Below are 25326 nucleotides of genomic sequence, written 5' to 3' on the forward strand. Positions count from 1 at the left end.
CCACAGCTACCTCGACTACAGCTCCTCACACCCCGCTTCCTGTAAGGACTCCATCCCATTCTCTCAGTTCCTTCGCCTCCGTCGCATCTGTTCTGATGATGCCACTCTCAAAAACAGTTCCTCTGACATGTTTTCCTTCTTCCTTAAGAACCACCCACGGTGGTTGACAGGGCCCTCAACCGTGTCCAGCCCATCTCCCGCGTATCCGCCCTCACACCTTCCTCTCCCTCCCAGAAACATGATAGGGTCCCCCTTGTCCTCACTTATCCCCCCACCAGATTCCGCATTCAAAGCATTCATCCTCCGCCATTTCCGCCAACTCCAGCATGATGCCACCACCAAACACATCTTCCCTTCAGCCCCCCGGCGGCATTCCGCAGGGATAGTTCCCTCTGGGACACCCTAGTCCACTCCTCTATCACCCCCTACACCTCAACTTCCTCCCATGGCACCTTCCCATACAACTGCAGAAGGTGTAACACCTGCCCCTTCACTTCCCCTCTCCTCACCATCCAAGGGCCCAAACATTCCTTTCAAGTGAAGCAGCATTTCACTTGCACTTCCCTCAATTTAGTCTACTGCATTTGTTGTTCCCAATGCGGTTTCCTCTACATTGGAGAGACCAAACGCAGACTTGGTGACCGCTTTGCAGAACACCTTTTGTCTGTCCGCAAGCATTACCCAGACCTCCCTGTCGCTTGCCATTTCAACACTCCACCCTGCTGTCATGTCCACACGTCCGTCCTTGGCCTGCTGCATTGTTCCAGTGAAGCTCAATGCAAACTGGAGGAACAGCACTTCATCTTCCGACTAGGCACTTTACAGCCTTCCGGTCTGAATATTGAGTTCAACAATTTTAGATCATGATCTCTCCCCTCCATCCCCACCCTCTTTCCGATTTCCCCCCCCTCCTTTTTTCCAATAATTTATATAGATTTTTCTTTTCCCACCTATTTCCATTATGTTTAAATGTATTTCCATCCATTGTTTTATCTCTACCTTTTAGCCTTTTTTGATTCCTTCATCCCACCCACCCCCACTAGGGCTATCTGTACCATGCTTGTCCTGCTTTCTACCCTTAATTTGCACATTCCTTAGATAATATCACCACCTTCAACACCTCTTTGTCCTTTTGTCTGTGGCATGTTTTGGTTATCTCCACCTATCACTGGCCCTTTATCCAGCTCTACTTGTCCCACCCCCCCCTTAAACCAGCTTATATTTCACCCTTTTTCTATTTTTACTTAGTTCTGTTGAAGGGTCATTTGAACTCAAAACGTTAACTGTGCTCCTGTCCGTAGATGCTGCCAGACCTGCTGAGTTTTTCCAGGTATTTTTGTTTTTGTTTTGGATTTCCAGCATCCGCAGTTTTTTGCTTTTACCTAAATTATAGTGGTGGCTAAATTATGCTTGTTTGTTCAACTGCAGTTGTACCATGCCTTGTAACCCAGCTTTACCTGCAAATTGTACGTGGTCTAGACTCCCCATGGGCAATGCCACATAACATTGACTAGTAATGTATTAAAATCCATGAGTTAGTAAAACTGTCACTATCCAGTTGATTGAAATCAATAAGTAAAGTTGTAATATGAGTTAACTTTCTTCAGAAGTGGTACCATAACCTCTTTCAGTGTGCTAGAGTATACGTCTAATATGTATTATTCCTTCTGACAACCAGTAAGCAAGACTTTGTGCAAATCTTTTGTTTTTTTTTTAATTTTCTCACTAATTATCTTTCCTCTGTTCCTGAATGTATTGAGTTCTTGCTGAGTTAAGGCTGCACAGGTACTAAGTGCTAAACAACCATCGCATCAGGGTGGCCATTATTCACGCCTGAGCCGTGATGTGAGTTGGTTTAACCGAGTAGGGTGTTACAGCCATGTTTCATCCTGCCCACGGTGGAATACTTCTAGGGGTTTGCTATATATTGCCTTGAAAATGAAAACCCTGGATAATTTCCTTCTCTACACTCCACTACTAAATATAGTTCAATTGTAGCACCCATATGTTGCCCTTGCTGAAATTGGCTACTTGAACATATTAAATAAATATTAGAGAAATGTTAGAGGAGAGAAAGGTATCAGTGACACACCTGTGTATTATTTGGATTAACATTGGGTGTGTATGATCTTTTAATTGACTGCTTACTATATGTATGTCTATATAATATATTCAAGTTCAATTTATCAGAGGGATAGGATTATTCTTAAAAGCTTCTGGTTAGTAAACTGTAGCTGAGATAAGATTTGTAATAACACACTGTGCAAACAATGCAGGTAGGCTCTTGGTCACCTCCTCCAGTAAATTTGATTGAGAACTGTGCCAGCCATTTTCCGATGGGTTTTTTTTTTATCTGTACCTAACAACTATAGTTTGTGGTGTATCATTAGTGTTGAGATCATCTTTGGTTACAAATGTATCTCCCACTGTTGATATTGACAGCTTGTAAGCATCATGTGAAATTGTAAGCATGTTGTTCAAATGAAGTAGAAATCTGGAGGCTTTTAATTCATGCAAGGCTCATTCGTAAGTTATTGGCAGTTCAATGTTTAACTTGATATTTGTAAATTTTAAAAATTGTTAACCTGGATATTTTTGAACAATGTGAAACTGAAAATGCTCTCCAAGTGACTGCCTGTGCAAATGGACAATTCATAGGCTAATTTTTAAGTGGTAGAGAATGGATGTTTATAACTGAGGGCCTTTTTAAGAGCAATTTGTCAGGATGTGCACTTTGGCTACATGAGCGTAAGCTGAAGTTTACATATGCAGGTGTATTTTTCCTCTTATATGAACAAGTAAGTGGATCTCTCTTTAGTATCAGTGAGTGTGTGTTGGTGGGGTAGAAAGAATGTACAAAATGAATCACAGTCTGCTACCTCCCAGCACTACACTATTAGTTTTCATTTATGGTTTTAGAAAAATAAATCACATGCAAATGGAATTTATATGTATATAGCCTGATGTGGTTGGGGGTAATTTTGTTGCATGGGAGCCAGGAATGACCAGGGTGAAAAATGAGACCTTGTTAACACTTACCCTGCAGAGACAACACAAGAATCCCATTAGCTAGCACGAAAAAAATGACCGGTACTTTTAAAGTTAAATTTTATGATTGAAAGAGTTCTCACATTAGAATGGAAACAGCCTGCATTTACTTGCCTGCTCTCTAAATTTCATACCACATTCTGCATAAACTTCTTTATTGGCAGGAGGAATTGTTGACCTAAAATGAGTGACTACACAACCTCATCTTTGGTTGTGAATGTCCAAGATAACTAAAGTATCTCTCTACTGCACCCAAATTTTTTTCAATTAAAAAATAAACTATTCTTTCAAAATTGAGGAGCTGCTGGGGAAAGGTTCTTTACTTATGTCTATCCTTAAAAAAAAATCATCATTTTTTCTTCACTTCTTTGTCCGTTCTCTTATCTTCTGCTGCCTTTTCAGGGTCATGGACTTTCTTTGTGATTTTCCTCAATTTACATTTATTTTTTCCTGTATCTAGTTTTGTTGGCCACTAAGTAGGTATATTTTTTTTAATCTTTTTATAATTAGTTTGAATCTTTTTTCAGTAACTTGTATCCTTGTTGCACTATGTAAATTTAATACTGCTTCTTGAATTTTTTAAGTCTTTTCTTATGTAACTTGTGTAATAAAGTATTGCTAATTTTGTTTTATATAAAAATGATTTGTTTCCAGTAAAAGTAATTATTTCAAGTTAATCACTCGGTCATTTTTCTTTGTATTAGATTTATTTATTTATGTACCTACCGTGATAATTATACTCATGTTAATTATTATGAATTGTTATGGCCATTATGAACATACTTAAGTTTTGATGCTGTAAGTATCGATCATTTAAGTTGCTCATAATTCTGTTCTGTTTTCATGCAATTATAGCTTTGTTTTTGACCTTCCCTTGCAGCCAAATCCATCAAATAAACTAGCAATAATACATATTTTGGGTCTGTTGTCCAATTTGTTCACCACATTGGATATCAGTCACCATGACGATGAGCCAGAAGGCACTGAAGCAAAGAAAAAACCCACCTTGCAAGGACCCAACCCTGTAAGTACTACCAGTGGTACTAACATGGGATTCTCATGACTTGATCTTAGTCTTTTTAGAAATACAATGCTGTTTATGTAGCCAGGGACATATTTATGGGGGAATTTTCTGTTTTATAAATTCAATTTGAGGTCCAAAACCAACTATTAAAGGTGATGATTTGTCTACAGGTTGTGGTGGTCCTCCAACAGGTCTTCCAACTCATACAGAAAGTGTTGTCTAAATGGCTGAATGATGCTCAGGTTGTTGAGGTAAGGTAGATTGTTAAGGAATGTTAGATTTGATAAAATGCATTTAGCTCCGTGACTTGTTGATTTTGTTTTTGAATTCATCTTCCTTTTCACGTAGTGTGGCTTTTTAATGAAAAGGAAATCAATTGGAGGACTGATTAAATTAACTAAATCTCTTTCAGGTATTCAGGGAAATTATTGTAATAAAAATTGTGTTCCACTTTTGAAATTTGTGCTTGTAATTACTCACCTTAAGTGCAAGAGTAGTGTGTTTACATAGCATATTAGAGCTTCAACACACTTTAGCATGAAATGATAGGCTGTGGGTTTGTATCCAATTCATCATCATATTTGTCACCAGCAATAACAACAATTTACATTTATATAGCATAGTTAACAAAGAAAACCATCCAAGTCCCTACAGAGGCATAATCAGAAGAAAACAGATGCCAATAAGACAAAGGAGATATTTGCAAGGGTAGCCAAAAGTTTGATCAAAGAGGTGGGTTTTAAAGAGGCCCTTAAAGGAGAGCGAGTAGAGCAGATGCAAGAATTTTAGATAGGGAATTCCAGAGCTTGGTTCCTAGATAATTTGGGGCACACCTGTCAATAGTGGGGTGAGGATTGAGGGGCAAGGAGAACATGTTAAAGGCGAGAGGAACACAAGCCAAGAGAATGTACAGTTGGAGGAAGCTACAGAAATGAGGTCACCTTTTCAACCAAGCTTCAGAGCACCTTTCCTGACATCTCTTCCTGTGGCTAAGCAGCAGACATGCCAACTTTTGCAATCTCACAAAAGAGCTCAGAACCTTAGGATTTGCTACATACCAATGCTTAAAGGTCAGGCATGAGGCTGGCATCAGAGATGGGAAGCTGCTGGTTGCTAAAATGGTGAGTAATTCTGAGGCTGGGGGAAGCGAGTGAGAACATGGGCCACCAGCCGCTGCCAGTGGTGAGAGAACCTTTGGCAGTGACTCTTGAAGTCAGTGGTAGGAAGGGGAGGGCTTGGTGCTCTAGACCAGTATCTTATCTTGGCATGAAATAGCGAGGTGCTAATTAATTATTCAGCTGCCCAGAACAGGAAGGCTCAGGAGTCTTATGTGCCTGTGCTCAATTTTCTGGGCCTAGCTGGGCAGTGCAAGGGGGCTCCAGTTGGCTTCATTGTCCAATGAGTTCCAGAGAGGAAAGGTTAGAGACAGTGGTGCAGGTTTTGGTGGAGTCAGGCTCAACTTGGAAATCCTTTAAAAATGATGGACAGGACTCAATTCCAGGATCCGGCCCCCACCCCCCCTCCCACTCCATTCTTGTCTCTAGCAATTTTTGCCGGTGTGGGATTAGGGTGCAATAGCCCTTCTGCACACGCTCCTGTCCTTGCCAGCTCCATTGCAAGGAATGGCAGTTTAATCCTCACTGCAATTTTTGTGAAGTTCCTTTGTGAGAATACCTGGTTCATGACACCTCGGAGGAGTCGTGAACCATGGGGGAATCCCCAGTCCCTAGTCGAAACGAACAAAAAAAAATGACCTACTCCTGGAATTCTTTCATTGACAGGCTTTGAAATACAAAAAAGGTATTTTCTTTCAGTTTCAATAATTAGATGCTGTATTGTAGGTTAAATGTTTTTTACTGCGATTATTGATTATAGGGATCTGCTCTGCAAAGGTAAGTTGGACCATTACATTGGTCAGCATTGTATAAATGTTGAGATGCACTGGAGAACTTTTTCCTTTTGAAAAATGCTATTATGCATTCAAGACTGAATGGAAATTCTTAACTGTCATGATCTGAAGTGATTTAAAGGTTCACAGCCCTTTAAATTTGAAACAAGAGTCTTTTCCTTGCAGAAAAAAAACAAACACTTGCTCCTGGTGTACATTGACTGACATGCTATCTGGTGTTGCTTGGAAAAAACTTAGCTTCTGTTCTTGCAGTTTCAATATGTTTCACTATGTAGAGCTGAAATGGTTTATGAAAGCTGAGGCTATTAAGAATGCTTGGCTGAGTTTCAGAAGCTCTAGAACCACTTCTCTCAATGGGGAGCTGTGCAGACAGTTTGTGAGTTTTAAGTGGTTATTAAAAGATTATCTGTCTTTGATGTGGTTAGTGATTAGATGTTGGTTTGTTCTTACAGCAGATTGAGGGGATTCAACTTTTTTTTTGAATGGCATTTTTGAATAAGGTTTTTTTTATTCTGTTTGACAGCTTTACTAGATTGTTAAAAGTTAATATTTTCATGTCCATTTCAAAGAAAAAGCTCCTGAAGTCTGCCCATTGTGGATCCTGGGTGAGTGGCTATAGGGGTGAATGGGGACATGGGAGTGGCATGGAAGGGGCGTGAGATGGTGTGATGGAGCATGTGGAATGGGGTTTAAGGACCTGACATCACTATAACTGGGTCGAGGTCCCAATAATCAGAGGCAGGCCATCTGCTCACCTCCATTGCCACCTCTGGAGATGGCAGGCCCAACTCCATCTTGCCCCTTCCTACCTAAAATGAAAATATGGCAGGCAGAGACCTTTTTAAAGGAGATTGGTATGCTGAGTCCTTGATGAAAATCTGGCCCAGAGCTTCTGCTTCAGAAGTATGAAGTGATTCATTTTGGTAGGAAGGACGCAGAAAGACGATCTAAAATAAAAGGTGCAATTCTCAGAGGTACAGGAGCAAAGGGAGCTGGGTGTATATATGCATAAGTCATAGAAGGGGTGAAGGACAGGTTTAGAGAGTGGTTAATAAAGCCTAGGATACTGTATGCTTTATTAATAGCAGCATAGAGTACAAGAGCAAGTAAGTTATGTTAAACTCAGCTGAATATTGTGTCCATTCCTGGCCACTACGCTTTAGCAAAGATGTGATGGCATTAAAGAGAGTGCAGAAAATATTCATGAAAATGGCTCCAGGGATGAGGAGCTTCAGCTACATGGATAGATTGGAAAGGTTGGGACTATTTTCCTTGGAGAAGAGAAGGTTGAGAAGAGATTTGATAGCGGTGTACAAATTGTGAGGAGTCTGGAGAAACCGTTCCTGTTGGCAGAAAGATTGAGAACAAGAGAGCACAGATTTAAGGTAATTGGCAAAAGAAGCAATAGCGACATGAAAAAAAAAATTTCATGCAGTGAGTGGTTCGGATCTGGAATGCATTGCCTGAGAAGTGTGGTGGAGGCAGATTCAATCATAGCATTTAAGAGGGAATTGAGTTATTATCTGAAAAGGAAGAATGTGTAGGGATACTGGGAGAAGGTTAGGGAGTGGTGCTAGGTAAATTGCTCATTCGGAGAGCCAATGCAGACATGATGGGCTAAATGGCAGCTTCTTGTGCTGTAACCATTCTGTGAAGTGCATACAGGTATGAGTTTGTATGTGTGTTATGTGTTTTTGTGTATGGATATTTGGCAAAAAAAATTTGTGCTAATATCTGATGTCCCTCATAGTTGTATAGCTGACTGAAGGGTGATTTGGATGAGATATTGGCTGTCACCCCAGCGAGAGGCAGTGCTTAAAATTGGAGGGGAGATAGGAAAAAGGAAATAGATAAATACTTGAAGTGCGGTGGGGGGAAATTATAGGGCAATGGAGAAGGGCAGGGGAGTGGGACTAATTGGATAGCTTTGTCAAAAAGCTGGCACCTTCTGTAGGGCTACCTTCTATTCTGTTTCATTGTTCTGAAGTGGGAGGGCCGATCCTTCTTGATACATTCTGAGATAACAGGTAGGATTTTTAAGAAGTTTTTTGTGAAGCATTTTCAGATGTAGTAATATTGTTTTTGTAACCTCTGGCCTGCTACAGATCAAATAAGCCACTAGTGAGGTTTATAAACCAACAGTCAATCTATACGTTTGGAAAAAATCACAGCTCATGATTTTTATATCAAATCTCTTGATTTATGAGGTGGTGGGGTTGGCATTACAGAAGTGGCCTTTTATTTCTGATTTCACCATTAAATGTGGTGTGATGTTTTTCTACATTCACGGTACTATATAAATGCAAGCTTTTTTTGTTGATTCCTCACTTGGTTTGTGAGGTAAACTGTTCCCCTGTAGAAAGATAGTATGTAAAGTGAGCTAGTTTCCGCTTAAGAACCAAAATTAAATCAGTGTTAGGCACTCTGGACATTTTGCATGCACTTGCACTTTGATGTCTATTAGAACAGTTCTAAAATTAGCTAAGAGTAAAGTGTTCAACCAGTCAAGCCAACTGTGGAAGGTGCATAGAAGAGGGAATCCACATTAGTGCATGAGGTAAATTGCCATTCTGTTCCCAAAAAATAAACTTTCCATGTGCAGTATAAACACTAGAAAAGCAATTCTACCTCTTAAGCATTATTTGTTCACTCCAATCACATGCTATTGGCACAAAGTGGGAGTGCACTAATGTGTAGTGCCATGGGGAGGAGTGGTGAATAGATATATTATAAAATTCTGGACTTGTGTATCTAATAACAAAATTTGTAGACAACACAAAAATAGGAAACGTGGTTAAAAGTGAAGGGGACTGTAACAGCTTGAAGTGGAACACGAATTAGTAGCTTTGGTAAATAGAAGCCAGATGAGATTTAATGCAGAAAAATGAGAGGTTACGTTTTAGGAGGGAGAATGCAGAGAGAACATTTACACTAAATAATAAAAATTTCAAAGGAGTTGAGGGCAGGTATAATTTTAACCTAGCTTGCTAGGTGTAAAAGTCACTAGGTTGGGTGGGTAAGTTTCTCGAGGGGTGGATTAGATTAAAATGACCTCCTTAGAGTTTCAGATACACAACTCATTAATTGGTCTTCCCACTTTATAAAAGCTGTTGTTTAAAATACTAAGATTTAATAAATAGGATTATATAGTTTTAAAAAAAAAACCAAGGCAATGCTAAGCATGTATAAATTAATGGTTATGCCAAGAGGAGATAAGGTAAATTGGGGTGGTGGAGCTAACTCTCTGTTAACTAGAGGACATAAGCTTAAGGTCAGCATCGAGAAAACAAACCGAACGCTTAGGATACTTTTTTTTGTCCAAAGGATTGTTAAAAATGCCTCTTGTTTGAAAATAAGTGGATAAACATTTGAAAAAGAACAATTTAAGTGGATATGCAGAAAGATCCATTCCCCTGTACTAAGTGGCTAGTGCAGAGAACTGATAGAGGGAAGAAATGCCGATTGGTCTCTTGTGTTGTAAAACTCTTAATTCTGTTATGAAGACTCAATCTCATTTCACCACATTAAGGTATTCCAATTTCACCCAAGCAATCCATGGAGACCATTTTGTAGAAACAAGATGTTTTTCTGCCATATATTTGGGCTGATCAAAGGGCAAAACCCCATGCCAACAGTATTACAGAGATTTTTATGGTGGATCTCTAGCCCACAGTCCGAGGCAGCAAAGGCTATGGTGTACAATGCAGGGAATTTAAAATGGAAGAAAAAAGTTAGGAAAGCCTCGCCTCTAAAACAAAGTTTTGCTTCATAAAAGTTCCTGTCGGTGTTAGCCCTATATTTGACTCTGATGAATAAAAATAACTTATTTGAATATTTGTACTATGATAATTGGGATTTATTTTCTTTTTTCTTTCCAGGCTGTTTGTGCAATCTTTGAAAAGTCTGTGAAAACTCTTCTGGATGATTTTGCTCCCATGATTCCACAGCTTTCAGAAATGCTGGGTCAGATGTACAGTACCATCCCACAGGCATCTGCATTGGAACTAACACGACAGGTAGAATCCATGCATATTATTTGACTCAAAGCTCTTAAATTGAACCAACTGAATGAATTTTACTTTGTTCTGCAATGAGAGGAAAATTTACATTTTTTTTGAGTTTTAACACAATTTTAGATTCTTCTAAGTGCCCTTCTGATAGGGTACAGCTTGTCAAATGTATCCTGGCCATATAACATACTTGTGAAATAATATTTTAAATTCATGAAATAATTAACTAGTGGGATTAAAACCACCAGCTAGGTACAGCTTCATTCCCTGGTGTTAGGTTATGTGATTTGCAATTGAGTAACAGTAGGCACTTTAGAATTGGACTCTGTCTTGAGCTAGGCAAGGGGAAAAAGTTATCCAAAGTTTTTGCATATAATTACAATTAAGTGGCCTGCTGGAAACTACATTTATGCAGTTTGAATGAGCAGAGGGTCAGGCCCAACCATGATGTTCTCACTATCTAAATTCACACTGGAGAAAGGCCACTTGGGAGAGGTATGGGATTGCCTGTGTCCATGAAACTATGGCTAGGTCTGCACTGGAGTGCTGCTTTGGGCTGCAGTAGAATGCTTAAGTTGGAGTTTGGTGACTGAGGGAATTTAAGGTTTAACTTATTTCTAAAGTCTAGTCTTTCTTTAATTTAGTAGTTAACTACAAGTTGCTGTTTGGGTTGGAAGAAGGTGAGTTTTAGGCCAACTTTAAAACAGGATTTATACATGCTCTGCTTGCAACTACAACTAGTTAATTAGATAACTGGCTTAAACAGGTTTTCAGAGGCTAGATTCAGAGAATATAAAAACAGGCCATTTTACAGTGCTGACTTTGTCTGCACGGGAGTGCTGCTTTGGGCTGCAGTAGGGTGCCTAAGTTGGGGTTTGGTGACTGAGGGAGTTCGGTGAGGAAGGAGCGAGGTGATCCTTTGAGAACCGTGAGTATGGTCAGGTAAATATTTATTACTTTTATCGCTTATAGTTTTTAAGGTCTTATTTTGTTGTTCATCGCTTGTAAGGGCTATATTCTGTAACAACGAGGAGCAGGGAAGAAGGGCCCTAGAGTAATTGATATTATTTGATATTAAGTATCTTCCAAAAGGGTTAATTTAAAGAGGTAAGTCATGGCAGGAGTTCAAAGCCGTGGTGTGCTCCTCCTGCTCTATGTGGGAAGCTGGGAACATTTCCAGTGCCCGGGGCCAGCATGTGTGCAGGAAGTGTCTCCAGCTGCAGCTCCTGGAAGCCCGGTTTTGGAGCTGGAGTGGCGGCTGGGGACACTGTGGAGCATCTGCGAGGTGAAGAGTATCATGGATAGCACGTATAGAGAGGTGGTCACACTGCAGGCTAAGAGTCCACAGGCAGGAAAAGAATGGGTGACTACCAGGCAGAGCAAGAGGGCTAGGCAGGCAGTGCAGGAATCTCCTGTGGCTGTTCCCCTGCAACACAGATATACTGCTTTTGATACTGTTGAGGGGAATGGCCTCTCAGCCAAATTCGTTGCATCCCGGTTGGCTCTGCTGCACAGGGGGAGAGTAAAACGTGTGGGAATGCATTAGTTATAGGGGATTCAATTGTCAGGGGAATAGATAGGCATTTCTGTTGCTGTAAATGAGACTCCAGGATGGTACGTTGCCTCCTTGGTGCTAGGGTCAAGGATGTTTCAGAGCGGCTACAGGACATTCTGAAGGGGGAAGGTGAACAGCCATGTCGTGGTACACATTGGCACAAACGACATAGGTAAAAAAAGGATGAGGTCCTAAAAGCAGAATATAGGGAGTTAGGAAGTAAGTTGAAAAGTAGGACCTCAAAGGTAGTGATCTCAGGACTACTACCAGTGCCACGTGCTAGTCAGAATAGAAATAGCAGGAAGTATCGGATGAATACTTAGCTGAAGAGATGGTGTGAGGGGGAGGCTTTCAGATTCCTGGGACATTGTGACCGGTTCTTGGGGAGGTGGGACCAGTACAGACTGGACGGGTTACACCTGGGCAGGACCGGGACTGATGTCCTAGGGGGAATATTTGCTAGAGTGGTTGGGGGGGGTTAAACTAAAATGGCAGGGGGATGGGAACCTATGCAAGGAGTCAGCGCAGAGGGAATTAAGGACAAGAACAAAAGACAAAGGGGAATGAGAAAAGTGATAGGCAGAGAAATCAAGAGCAAGAATCAAATAGGGCCTCAGTGAAAAATGGTGGGAATGGGACAAGTAATGTTAAAACGACAAGCCTTAAGGCTTTGTGCCTTAACGCGAGGAGCATTTGCAATAAAGTGGATGAGTTAACTGCGCAAATAGATGTAAACAGGTATGATATAGTCGGGATTACAGAGACATGGCTGCAGGGTGACCAGGGATGGGAACTGAACATCCAAAGGTATTCAGTATTTAGGAAGGACAGACAAAAAGGAAAAGGTGGTGGAGTTGCATTGCTGGTTAAAGAGGAAATAAACACAATAGTGAGGAAAAATATTAGCTCCAACGATGTGGAATCTGTATGGGTAGAGCTGAGGAACACTAAGGGGCAAAAAACGTTAGTGGGGGGTGTATATAGACCCCCAAACTGTAGTGGTGATGTTGGGAATGGCATTTAACAGGAAATTAGAGACACATGCAATAAAGGAACATCTGTAATTATGGGTGACTTTAATCTGCATATAGATTGGGCAAATTCATGTTAGTAACAATGCCATAGAGGGGGAATTCCTGGAGGGTATGGTTTTCTGGACCAATACATTGAGGCATCAACTAGCGAACAGGCCATCCTAGACTGGGTATTGTGTAATGAGAAAGGAATAATTGACAATCTTGTTGTGCAAGGCCCTTTGGGGATGAGCGACCATAATATGATAGAATTCTTCATCAAGATGGAGAGTGACGTGTTTGCTTCTGAGACGAGGGTCCTGAATCCTAATAAAAGAAACTACGATGGTATGAGGAGTGAGTTGGCTATGATGGATTGGGAAACGTTACTTATAGGGATGACGGTGGATAGGATTGACAAACATTCAAAGAGCGCATGGGTGAAGTGCAACAATTGTTTATTCCTGTCTGGTGCAAAAGTAAAACAGGAAAGGTGGCCAAACCATGGCTTACAAGGGAACTTAGATACGGTATTAAATACAAGGAAGAGGCATACAAATTGGCCAGAAAAAACAACAGACCTGAGGATTGGGAGCAATTTAGAATTCAGCAAAGGGGGACCAAGGGATTGATTAAGAAGGGGAACATAAAGTACGAGAGTAAGCTTGTGGGGAACATAAAAACTGACTGTAAAAGTTTCTATAGGTATGTGAAGACATGTAGGTCCCTTACAGTCAAAAACAGGGGAATTTATAATGGGCAACAAAGAAGTGGCTGACCAACAAAATACATACTTTGGTTCTCTCTTCACAAAGGAGGACCAAATAACATACCAGAAATTTTGGGGAACACAGGGTTTAGTGAGAGGAAAGAAATCAGAATTAGTAGGAAAATGGTGTTGGGGAAATTGATGGGAGTGAAGGCCGATAAATCCCCAGGGCCTGATAATTGATGGTCATCTTCCAAGATTCTATAGACTCTGGAATAGTTCCTACAGATTGGAGGGCAGCTAATGTAACCCCACTATTTAAAAAGGGATATAGAGAGAAGACAGGGAATTATAGACCAGTCAGCCTGACATCGGTAGTGGGGAAAATTCTAGAGTCCATCATAAAAGATTTAATAGCTGAGCACTTGGAAAGCAATGGCAGAATCGGACAGAGTCAGCATGGATTTACGAAAAGGAAATCATGCTTGACAAATCTACTGGAATTTTTCGAGGATGTAACTAGTAGAGTTGATGAGGGGGAGCCAGTGGATGTGGTTTATTTGGACTTTCAGAAGGCTTTCTACAAAGTCCTACATAAGAGATTAAGATGTAAAATTAAAGCACATGGGATTGGGGGTAGTGTATTGAGATGGATAGAAAACTGGTTGGCAGATAGGAAACAAAGAGTAGGAATAAACGGGTCTTTTTCCGAATGGCAGGCATTGACTAGTGGGGTACCGCAGGGATCGGTGCTGGGACCCCAGCTATTCACAATACATATTAATGATTTAGATGAGGGAAATAAATGTAATATCTCCAAATTTGCAGATGACGCAAAGCTGGGTGGGAGGGTGAGCTGTGAGGAGGATGCAGAAATGCTTCAGTGTGATTTGGACAAGCTGAGCGAGTAGGTAAATGAATGGCAGATGCAATATAATGTGGATAAATGTGAGGTTATCCACTTTGGTAGCAAAAACAGGAAGGCAGATTATTATCTGAATGGCTATAAATTGAGAGAGGGGGACATACAGCGAGACCTGAGTGTCCAGGTGCAGCAGGTGGTAAAGAAGGCAAATGGTATGTTGGCCTTCAGAACGAGAAGATTCGAGTACAGGAGCAGGAATATCTTGCTGCAATTATACAGGGTCTTGGTGAGACCACACCTGGAATATTGTGTGCAGTTTTAGTCTCCTTATTTGAGGAAGGATGTTCTTGCTATAGAGGGAGTGCAACGAAGATTTAACTGACTGATTCCTGGGATGGCGGGACTGACATATGAGGAGAGCTTGAGTCAGTTAGGATTATATTCGCTGGAGTTCAGAAGATTTGGGTGGTGGTGGTGGAGGGGGGGTGGTGGGGGCGGGGGGGGGGTGGGGGGGGGGGGGGGGGGGGGGATCTCATAGAAACCTATAAAATTCTAACAGGACTAGACACGGTAGATGCAGGAAGGATGTTCCTGATGGTGGGGGAGTCCAGAACTAGGGGTCACAGTTTGAGGATACGGGGTAGACCATTTAGGACTGAGATGAGGAGAAATTTCTTCACCCAGAGAGCGGTGAGCCTATGGAATTCGCTACCACAGAAAGTAGTTGTGGCCAAAACATTGTATGTTTTCAGGAAGGAGTTGGATATAGTTCTTGGGGCGAAAGGGATCAAAGGATATGGGGAGAAAGTGGGGGCATGCTATTGAGTTGGATGATTAGACATGATCGTGACGAATGGCGGAGCAGGCTTGAAGGGCTGAATAGCCTACTCCTGCTCCTATTTTCTATGCTTCTATGGCCCAGCATGAGTAGCATTTTCAGGGAAGGAATGAAGAAAATCTGAAACATGATTTATCAATAACAGTAGTCCAATCAAAAACCTGGCAAGTCCTAACTTGGTTCACAGGCATATCTAATCAATACACATTTTTCATTCATAAGATCATATACCTCAAACCCAATTCAAAAGTTTTCAAAGAGCAAAAGCTGGTGGTTGGCTGGAATATTGGAGGCTAGGTCTTCTGGCCTCCAGATAGCTTCGGGACCTCTAGGAAGTCCTGACGCAATGACTCTGTGGGAATTACTCAGGAAGTTTGAACTTCCGATAGGCAATTCCCCCACAACCTGGGACCCTCCGAAATAGTCTCCAATTCTAAGAGTCGGAGACTTTGGACAGTCTCAATTTATTTACCTGGTTAGTTACCCCGGAAATGCTAGACAGATTAAAACCTAATCTAATACCTGGGTAAGTCTACAACTGATGCCCAGATCACTCGCAGTGATCCCCCCCAATTCCCTGACTCCCCCTTCAACCCCCAACCTGACCCAACCTTATCACCCTACCCACCAACCAGCCTACCCCCTTACACACGTGCCTACTCTTTGTAACTTTTCAAAGAAGCTTTGAGACATTTAAACTCTTCGCTTACCAGAATATGGCAGCTATTGCCACAAATGGGCGTTGTTTCAGCATGAATTCTCTCCACTATGAGATTTCTTGCGCTGACTAGGTTTGCAGGATCCTCCATCAGAAGATTGCTCAGAAAAGTCAGAGGAAAGTAAGTGTGTATTTTTTCTGATCAGGGTTGGAAATAGTGGTTAGGGCCACTGTTAGTTGGTGAACTCAATGATTCCATTAATCAATATGAACTGGCCAAAAGTTACTTCTGTTTAATAAGTGGGTACGAAAAGCTACCAAGCATCACAAATCAAATGACTCAAATTATTTTCTACTTCCTTCAGTAGCTGTATTAGTTTACAACTAGACAAGTATATGGATGTATATATTACATGTATACGTGTACAGAAAGAAATTATAAGCCTCATCTATTTCTATGTGGGTACGTGCTCTGTGGTGTAATTAGGTTTTGGAAACTCCATCCACGTTTATACTGTGCGTGAATATATGTTAAAGGCTAAAGACCAAGAGAGGGATCTGCGAATCAATCAATAAATCATGAAAATTTCACAGGTGGATCATGGCCATTAGGAAGGCAAATTGAGCATTAGGTTGTATTTCCTGGATGTGATAATGTAGGAATACTACACTTCAACTTTGAACACTACTTTTATATGGAGTACTTGAGTATTGTCTCCAGTTATACTCCCCACAAGTGGAGCTACTTAGATTCTACAGAAGATGTGGAGGGGAGTGACTCATTTTAGATTTTATAGGTAGGCTTCTTTAGGGTATGCTTAAGATGGGAGGTTTTTAAAATGACAAATGGATTAGATTCTGCTCTGCTGCATTGGTTATTTGATGGTTAGGGATTGTAGGTGTATAGGGCATATACATACAATTTTTGGACACAAGGTTAATTTAGATGTCATAAGTATTTACATTCAGAAAGTCACTGCCCATGGAACAGATCATTGCAGCATGTGATACATATGCAGTTATTGCAGCCCTTCAAAAAGGGAGACAGACAGGTATTCCTGATAGCAGAAGATATTTCCACTGTTTGAGGTTTAGCTGGACCTAAAAGGATTTATGGGTTACCACAGTATCCTAGTACTATACATGATTTTCTGATGTAGTCAGGTAAGCAGTTCTAAGAGACTTTCCTAAATTGGCTACAATGTGGTTGAGGGTCAGGTGGGTGAACTGCAAGAGAAAGAGGAGGAATGGGCATTTCCTCATTTCAATCTCAGCCATTTTGCACCCGAAGAAATTGAGAGGAAAAAATCATATTACTGCGTTAAGTATTTAATTGAAAACTTCCTTGAAATATGCATTTAGTTTTCCATAGACCTATATTTCAAAACAAAAAAAGTTACAGTTCTCAAAAATGTTTGCTCATGTAGCTTAATCTATAGTAATTATTCAGTACAACTTCAAAACTTAACCATATATGCACAGTATTATAACAATATTACAAAAAATTGTGTATTTTTCCAAGGAATGAAGTGCCGTATCTGCAGAATGTTGCAATGTGCACCTGCCATTTAACTCACAATTGTTGAGGGAATTATTGGAAAGAAAGCTGTCCTCATGCTGCTAATATTGTAGTATGACATTGATCTTGAGTAGGTCTGTTGCAAGTTTAGGAACTTGCCTTAGATATTGTCTTGTCCAGAGGCATTAGCCACCCCATAAGTAGGCTGAGTGTCTTTTGTTTTTTAGCTGTGCCCACACTGCCCAATATCCAAGATTATGATTGTGAGCACAGAGGTAACATTAGAATAGTCGTGTGATCTGAACCAGATATTCTCAGGTATTCTTTCAATCTCTTTGAAGCTGAACTGAGAATACACTTGGTTAGATGAAGCCAGATACAAACCATTTAAGATGCTGTCAGTAAACATATAGAGCAACTGTTCTGATGGGATTCACCCCACAACAACAGTAATAATTGCATTTATATAGCACCGATAAAACATCCCGATGTCTTTCACAGAAACATTATCAAAAAAGAGGTGAATCTTGAGCAGGGTATTTCAGAGACCCACTTATCTGAAGGCACTGCTGCCAGTGGTGGAGTGATTTTAAAAAAAAAAAGCAGGGGTGTGCAAGAGGTTGAAATGGAGAAGTTTTGGGAATGTGGAGTGTTGTAGGGCTGGAGGAGGTTATAGAGATGGGGAGAGATGCACTTCGCTTTTCAAATCCAACTTTTTTTTCTGTTCCAATGTTCGCTGTGGAAAAGTGTTCAGAAAATCCCAAAATGTTACGAGTATACTTGGATTAGTTTTCCCTTTGGACCATGCTTCAAGCTGATCAAATTATGCCATGCCGTACTAAATCTCACACCAAAAGTAGAGCTAGGACAATGGATATATCTAGAAATTGGACACTCGCTGTTAAGCTAATCCATCCTTTGCAAACATTTTTTTCATTTATTTGTTCATGGGATGTGGGTGTTGCTGGCTAGGTCAGCATTTATTGCCCATCCCTAATAATCCTTGAGAAGGTGGTGGTCACCTTCTTGAACCTCTGAAGTCCATGTGGTGCAGGTACACTGGCAGTGCTGTAAGGAAGGAAGTTCCAGGATTTTGACCCAGCGACAGTGAAGGAACGGTGATATAGTTCCAAGTCAGGATGGTGTTTGGCTTGGAGGGGAAATTGCAGGTGGTTGTGTTCCCATGCATTTGTTGCTCTTGTCCTTCTAGGTGGCAGAGTTCACTGGTTTAGAAGGTGCCTTCAAAGGTGCGTTGGTGAGTTGCGGCATTGCATCTTGTAGATGGTACAGATTGCTGCCACTGTTCATCAGTGGAGGAAGGAGTGAATGGTTAAGGTGGTGGATGGGGTGCCAATCAAGCAGGCTGCTTTGTTCTGAATGGTGTCGAGCTTCTTGAATGTTACTGGAACTGCACTCATCCAGGCAAATAGAAAGTATTCCATCACACTCCTGATTTGTGCCTTATAGATGGTCAACAAGCTTTGGAGAGTCAGGAGGTGAGTTACTCGCTATAGAATTCCTAGGCTCTGACCTGCTCTTGTAGACACAGTATTTATATGACTGGTCCAGTTCATTTTCTGGTCAATGGTAACCCCCAGGATGTTGATAGAGGGAAACTCAGCGATGGTAATGCTATTGAACGTTAAAGGGAGATGGTTAGATTCTCTCTTGTTGGAGATGGGCATTGTCTGGCACTTGTGTTGCACGAATGTTACTCCAGTGTGTATGATGAGTTTAAATTGCTCCAGATTGATATTATCAAAGTAAGTTCCCAACAGCAGTGTCTGCAATGCTCTTTCATTTTGAGGTTAGCTATTATTCTCATGGAACTTTTTTTTATCACCTTTTTTAATTTTGACAATGTGACTCTGCCTATATAAATATATTTGGGCTGTTGTCTTTTTCAGCTGGTGCATATATTTGCCAATGATTCAACCCACTTTGTCCCAGTAAAGGCTCTATTCCTTCTCGTTACATCTGTGACCCTCTCAATTTTCCAACAAGGTAGGTGACCATATTTTTAAATGTGGATCATTTGGAAATTCTAATGTGTACTACCAAATTTTTATTTGTGGTTGTGTCCGAACCATAGCGATCAAACTAGTGGTTTCCAATATGAGTTTCCCAGTTTCTGTGATATTCAGTAAGTTTAGTGCAGCCTTGTACTCCTGTCTGAATTAAAGAAATAAAAACTCAACATCTAATTTGAGATGAAGGAGTCTTTATTATACGCATCAAATATGTTAATGTATCGCTGCTTGAAAACTGCCAGTGTTAACCATGCTCTATGATTAGAATTTGTACCTTGGATTTCCAATAATTGCTGATGGACAATGGAATATGCATTAGAGGAAAAGCTGATTTGCACTCTCAGCAGTTTCTTTGTATGATGAATTGGTAATTTATGTATGTACACATGCGCATGGAGAGAAGGGTTGAAATGTGAAAAGCAAGCAGTTTTCTTTTGGGATGATTGGAGGGTCAATCACAGTGTGGTGCTATTGTCCACCCTTGTGCAAGGTTCAAGGTTGTGAAGAAAGTTGCCTATGGGTGAAAAATTAACTTTATTCACCTGAAAATAAATTCAAATGGAATGAGATGAACATTAATAGAGAGGTGTCAGTTGAAAGGATATTTGGAAATATGGGAGTGTAAATTAAGGAAAATGGTCTGGGAGGGGAACAAATGAAAGGTTATAAACATAAGGAAAACAACTGATTTACAAACTATGTAGAGTTTCTACTTTTGAGTGCAATCAGCAATCCATGTGCAAAATGGTCTCCTAACTGTGCTGGTTTCCCAAAGTGAGTGATCAAATTTCTGCTCAAACTTATTTGCATTATCACATAAAATCATCCATGAGCCAGTGTAATTGAGTGGTGTTTTAGAATATACTTTTTTCCTTTGCATTATAAGTATTCTTATATTTAAGAGCGGTAACTTGATACAGTTTTATTAATACTGGAATTGGGCATATCACAAAAGATAAGCATTTTTATGAAAGGTGTCTAATCCAGTACCTGTGCGTAACCTGATTTTTAATAACTGAAAATGGCTTTAAAAAATCTATGCTAAACCATTAACTAGTATCACTGGTGTACACCTACTAGTTTTTTAGTAAATTAAATATTTTTTAGTATTTAAAAACTTAAAGGACAGGCACTAGTGCCTTTGTGCCTTAGATACTTAATTTGTAGGGCTTCTCAAAGACTTACAAGTGGGCACAATTGAGGGAAACTTCCCATGCTCATTAAGTCAATCTGGAAGTCCTCTAGTTTTTAACAGCTTCTTACATGATATTTTTAAAACTTGCAGTGGAGATTGCAGAAACTCTATTTGCACTGGACATAATGTAGGCTTGCAATTCCTCAATCTTTTATGCTCATTTGACCAATTTTAGATGAAATGCACTGAAGAAGCGCAACCTAGCGGAAACCATAGCTCCTACTATTTAGGAGTTATTTTAGTCTAATTGGCATTCTGTGGTTTCTTTAGTTTATAGTCATATATACTTGTATTCAGATTAGATGACCATATGATGGAAATTTGGCTCATATGTTTAGGCTTGAAATGGTTAGGTTCTTTTTGATTTAAAAAAAATCATAACCATTTTTATAAATAAAGCAAATGGTTAGAAAGAATTATATCTTTTGCTTCTGTTTCTTTACACTTTTATTGAACACTGTTATTTACCTTATTGCAGAACTTTTTGCAGTTCATTTTCATTGTTGAATTGAATCAGCCTAGTTGCAAAGTAATTAAATTTTATTCTGTTGCTTTTATACTTTTATACTTTATCTTTGGCTTGGTGACTCAACATGATTTTCTTAGAAAGAAACTTCCTGTCAGCAAAAGATCCACAGTCTATCTAGTTCACCCTCCACCAACTTAGCAGTCTTATGATTAATGTTTTTATGATTCTAAAAAGGACTAGATAATGTACATCATGGCAAACTCAATTGTGACAATCAATCTTATAACCATTCATCTCCAATGTCCCCATAAATGACGCAAGATAAAGCCGCCACTGATGGAAAGTTTTGAGAACCACAGCTCCAGAATTTCCTGTTCCTCCCTTGCATGCTGCCCTTGCCATATTACATGTCACAAAATACTCATACTGCACCCAAATTATTGTTTTGACATCCGCTTTGGCAGGAAGAACAGAAAAGCAATATATTATTTGAATGGACAGAGACTGCAGAAATCCATGTGTCCTGGTACATAAATCACAAAACGTTAGTATGCAGGTACAGCAAGTGATCAGGAAGGCAAATGGAATGTTGCTATTTATTTCAAGGGGAACATGTATAAAAGTAGGGAAGTGTTGCTACATTGTAGAGAGCCCTAGCTAGCCCACATCTGGAGTACTGTTTACAGTTTTGGTCTCCTTCCTTAAGAAAGGATATAATTGCATTAGAAACAGTTCAGAGAAGGTTCACTCAACTAATTCCTGGGGTGAAGGGATTAGTTTATGAGGAAAGGTTAAACATGTTGGGTATATACGCATTGGAGTTTAGAATAATGAGAGGTGATCTTATTGAAATATATAAGATCCGTAGGGGATTTGACAGAGTGGATGCTGAAAGGATATTTCCCCTTGAGGGGGAGTCTAGAACTATGGGGTACAGTTTAAAAATTAGAGATCTCCCCATTTAACGCAGCGATTGGGAGAAATGTTTTCTCTAAGGATCATTAGTTTATGGAATTCTTTTCCCCAGAGATCAGCAGGCTGGGTTATTGAATACATTCAAGGCTGAGTTAGATTTTTGCTTGACAAGGGAGCCAAGGGTTGTAGAGGGCATAAAGGAAGGTGGAATTGAAGCCAAAATCAGATCAGTCAAGACCTTAACAAATGGTGGAGCAAGCTTAAGGTGCCAAATGGTCTTCCCTTCCTCGTTCTTTGTGTCCTTGTGGTTTCTGCTTCCACCATTTCCCCAGGAATCTTGTTCCATACATTTACTGCCCTCTGAACTAATATTTCCACAGATTAATTTTGAACTTAAGTATTCTTCTGTGTTGAATTTTATCTGCCACCTGACTGCCCAATCCCCAAGTATGTTTAAATTCTCCTACAGCTCCTCCTGTTTAGGTTGGCAGTTTACCTTCATTAATGTTATAGCATCTTCAGATTTGCCATTGTGCTTGTAGATTCTTTGAGGGTGTGGCAAAAGAGCTTGATAAGGGTAAGGCAGTGGATATGGCGCATTTTTAAATTTCAGTAGCCTCGATTCTGTGAGCTGCAACTGACCTGTCTGTTCCTAAACTGAGCTGCTGATTGCTTGCTTCTGTAAGCAAACTCATATGAAGGAACCTTCTGACCCCCACGGACCATCTCTATGGCAACGTGGCATGCTTTGGGATGTCCAAACAGAAATGCAAATTAGTCATCTTGCACCTTCAGAACAACCCATTTGATTCTGTGACCCAAATGAATAATTTATACCTCGAATAGAGTGGTATAATTTATACCTCTCCCAGAATTCCTATTTCCACCAAGGAACACCCTTGTTTATCAACTCCTTTTAGCTTTCATCTGGCAGCTACATAAATAATTTAAATCTTTATTGAGATAACAAAAGACACCCCGACTTATGCTCCTTGTACGTAATTGTAATTTCTGATGAGATAATTCAATCCAAACCAAGGCAAAATTATAAGTGGCTCCCAGAGTTTATATGTGTAGGTAAGAATGATTCCAAGGCTATTGCCTACATGTATAGGGAGATAGGTTTTGGTTCTAAAGTGATGATGTGTAGGTGGGTGGGCTAATGGTTCAAGGAGCATTTGCACGTAAATGCTTAGCATTCAATGGAATCTTTCTGGTTTTAATTTTTCAACCTAAACCCAGAGCCGTAAATAGTGGTCCCAATTCTGTGTAACTGATTCATTTGTAGAGAGTATGGCTGACAAATTTTACAAACCTGTGATCTGTTCACTTTTATGAGGTTCGTTAATATAATACTAAATATTAAATATTTCCAAGATGTTGTGATGTACCGAATAAGTTATGCAAATGATTGGAGATTGTGAGAGCTCTTACCATTTTGGTTCAGACAGTAAAAGAGAATAAAGCATTTAGCCCCACTTGCAGTTATATATGTCCAAAGCCAGAAAATGTCAGCATCAAAAACATCTTAAGATCTTAAGGTAGATTCAGCAGTATCTATTAAGCGATCACAAGTCATTACTTCTTTCTTTAAAATCGCTTTATACAACTTTTAATGGTGATCAGCCATTGCATTGTTAAACTGAATGGTCGACAGACATTCTTTGTACCCAGGAACCAGATGACATTTTATTCAGTTGAAACAGAACTTTGTCGTGGGCATAAATGTAGAAACAAATGGATATTGTGTTTCAAGAGAAAAAGTGCACCCTTGTAAAAAGCAGAAATGCAGTGTCATTTATTTTGGAAGTTGGTGTAAAATTATTTTATAAGCTGTTTTATGTACCTATTCTGATGGGCTTTTTACTCGAACTCTGGAAAATGGTTGATTTGTTTAAAGTTTGTTCACGCAAATAAATCCAGTACATTGGAGTAAAATGAGTAATTCTGGTGCACTGAAGCTATGTTGGCTGTTATTTTAAGCCTATTAACATAAGCTAGTTTATCCATTCAGTTGACTATTACAGACATTGATGCCCAGCTCTATCACTTAAACGGCTGCTGTTAAAGTTCTGGTCTTGAATGACATTTAACAGATAGAATGAATGAAGTAAAACTGTGGGTGTAACAGGTCTGCTGAAATTTAAATGGTAAATAACCTTGCAAACTAGATTATCAGTATTCCTAACAAACTCCATTGTGGTTTGTACGTTAGGGCAGTGAATAAACAGCATAATTAATAAAAAAGGTCATGGTGTAGTTGTGGGATTTAATTGGGTGGCATTGATATAAAATTAGCCGACAGGTTATTTAAAGGATACTCACAGCGGGACATCTCAGTGATTTTGATCAATAAAGGAGTCTTTGAACAGATGTATCATTGATGCTCTTCCCTCATACCCTTTCTCAGCTCACCTTGCCCGTGAGACCCACCTCCTACTCTCAACTCTTTCCACTAAACTGCTGACTGGCTCCATGATAGCTGATATTGTAAATGGTTTCCTCTTCTAGGATACTGTGCTTTTTCTCTCTTTCAAATCAGCGGTCACCACCCCCTTCTCAAAAAACCATCCTTGACTCCTCTGATCTTGCACATTATTGCCCAAGTCCATCCTCCCTTTCCCCTGAAGTCCTTGAAGTTGTTACCTCCCAAATCTGTGTTCATCTTTCCTGCAACTCCACGTTTGAACCTTTTATTACTGCAGCACTGAAATAGCACTAACCAATGCAGAAAATGACATCTATGATAATTACTATGACCATGGTGACTATCCCTCATCATGCTTCTTGTCTATTTTGCACCCTTTGATACCATTGACCACACAATCTTCCTCCCTTGCCTGCCCTCTGTCGTGCAGCTGAGGGAGACTGCCTTCATCTGGTTCCACTCTTGCCTAATTAGTTGTAGCTGGAGAATCTCCTGAAATGGCTTCTCGTTACATCCCCATACCCTTTCCTTGGCCCCTCCTGTTTTTTATCTGCCACTCAACTGTATCATTTGAAGATGAGGTGCCGTGTTCCAGATGTACCCTGTTGATATTAAATATTTCCAAGATGTTGTGATGCACTGAATGAGTTTTGCAAATGATGGGAGATAGAGAGAGCTCTTACCATAGTGGTTCACCACCTCTCTCAATCCCTCCACTGCTCCTGTGTTGTCAGGTTTCCTGTCCTGAATGAGCCATAGTTTTCTTTAGTTAAATGGGAAGAATATACCCATGTCCTTCCTTCGCAAAGAGTAGCTGCTTTCACCTACTTTCATCTCCTCCCTGCACCATTTCAGGCAGAACCTTCTACTTTGACTTTACACTCAGAAGTTCCCTTTATAATGGCAATCACCCTTCACTTTCTTTAAAAATCTTGCAAAAGCGCAATCATTCGCCCTAATCTTTACTTGTGATTCAGCATGTTTCCTTGTCTGTTTCCATTTATGAAGTGCTTAGAAACATTTCTTATAAACTTGCTATATAAATGCAAGTTCTTTTTTGGTGTGGACCTGTAGCTGCTTGAGTTGCTAGTTAAAATTGTATTCTTAAAAAGTTATATTTTTTTCTATTGCTAAGGAATTC

At 40.1% G+C, this 25326-nt stretch overlaps 1 protein-coding gene across 1 annotated transcript in view; it reads left to right on the plus strand.

Moving 5' to 3' along the window:
* The window catches only part of ipo13b (importin 13b), a 231266-nt gene that overhangs the window by 98369 nt on the left and 107571 nt on the right, over window positions 1–25326 (plus strand). Inside the window, exons 11-14 of the mRNA XM_041208611.1 lie at window positions 3929–4072; window positions 4243–4323; window positions 9860–9997; window positions 19056–19152. Of these exons, the coding sequence (XP_041064545.1) occupies window positions 3929–4072; window positions 4243–4323; window positions 9860–9997; window positions 19056–19152 (460 nt within the window). The remainder of the gene's footprint in view (window positions 1–3928; window positions 4073–4242; window positions 4324–9859; window positions 9998–19055; window positions 19153–25326) is intronic.

The sequence above is a fragment of the Carcharodon carcharias genome, chromosome 16 (genome assembly GCF_017639515.1).
Source record: "Carcharodon carcharias isolate sCarCar2 chromosome 16, sCarCar2.pri, whole genome shotgun sequence".
Lineage (NCBI taxonomy): Eukaryota > Metazoa > Chordata > Chondrichthyes > Lamniformes > Lamnidae > Carcharodon > Carcharodon carcharias.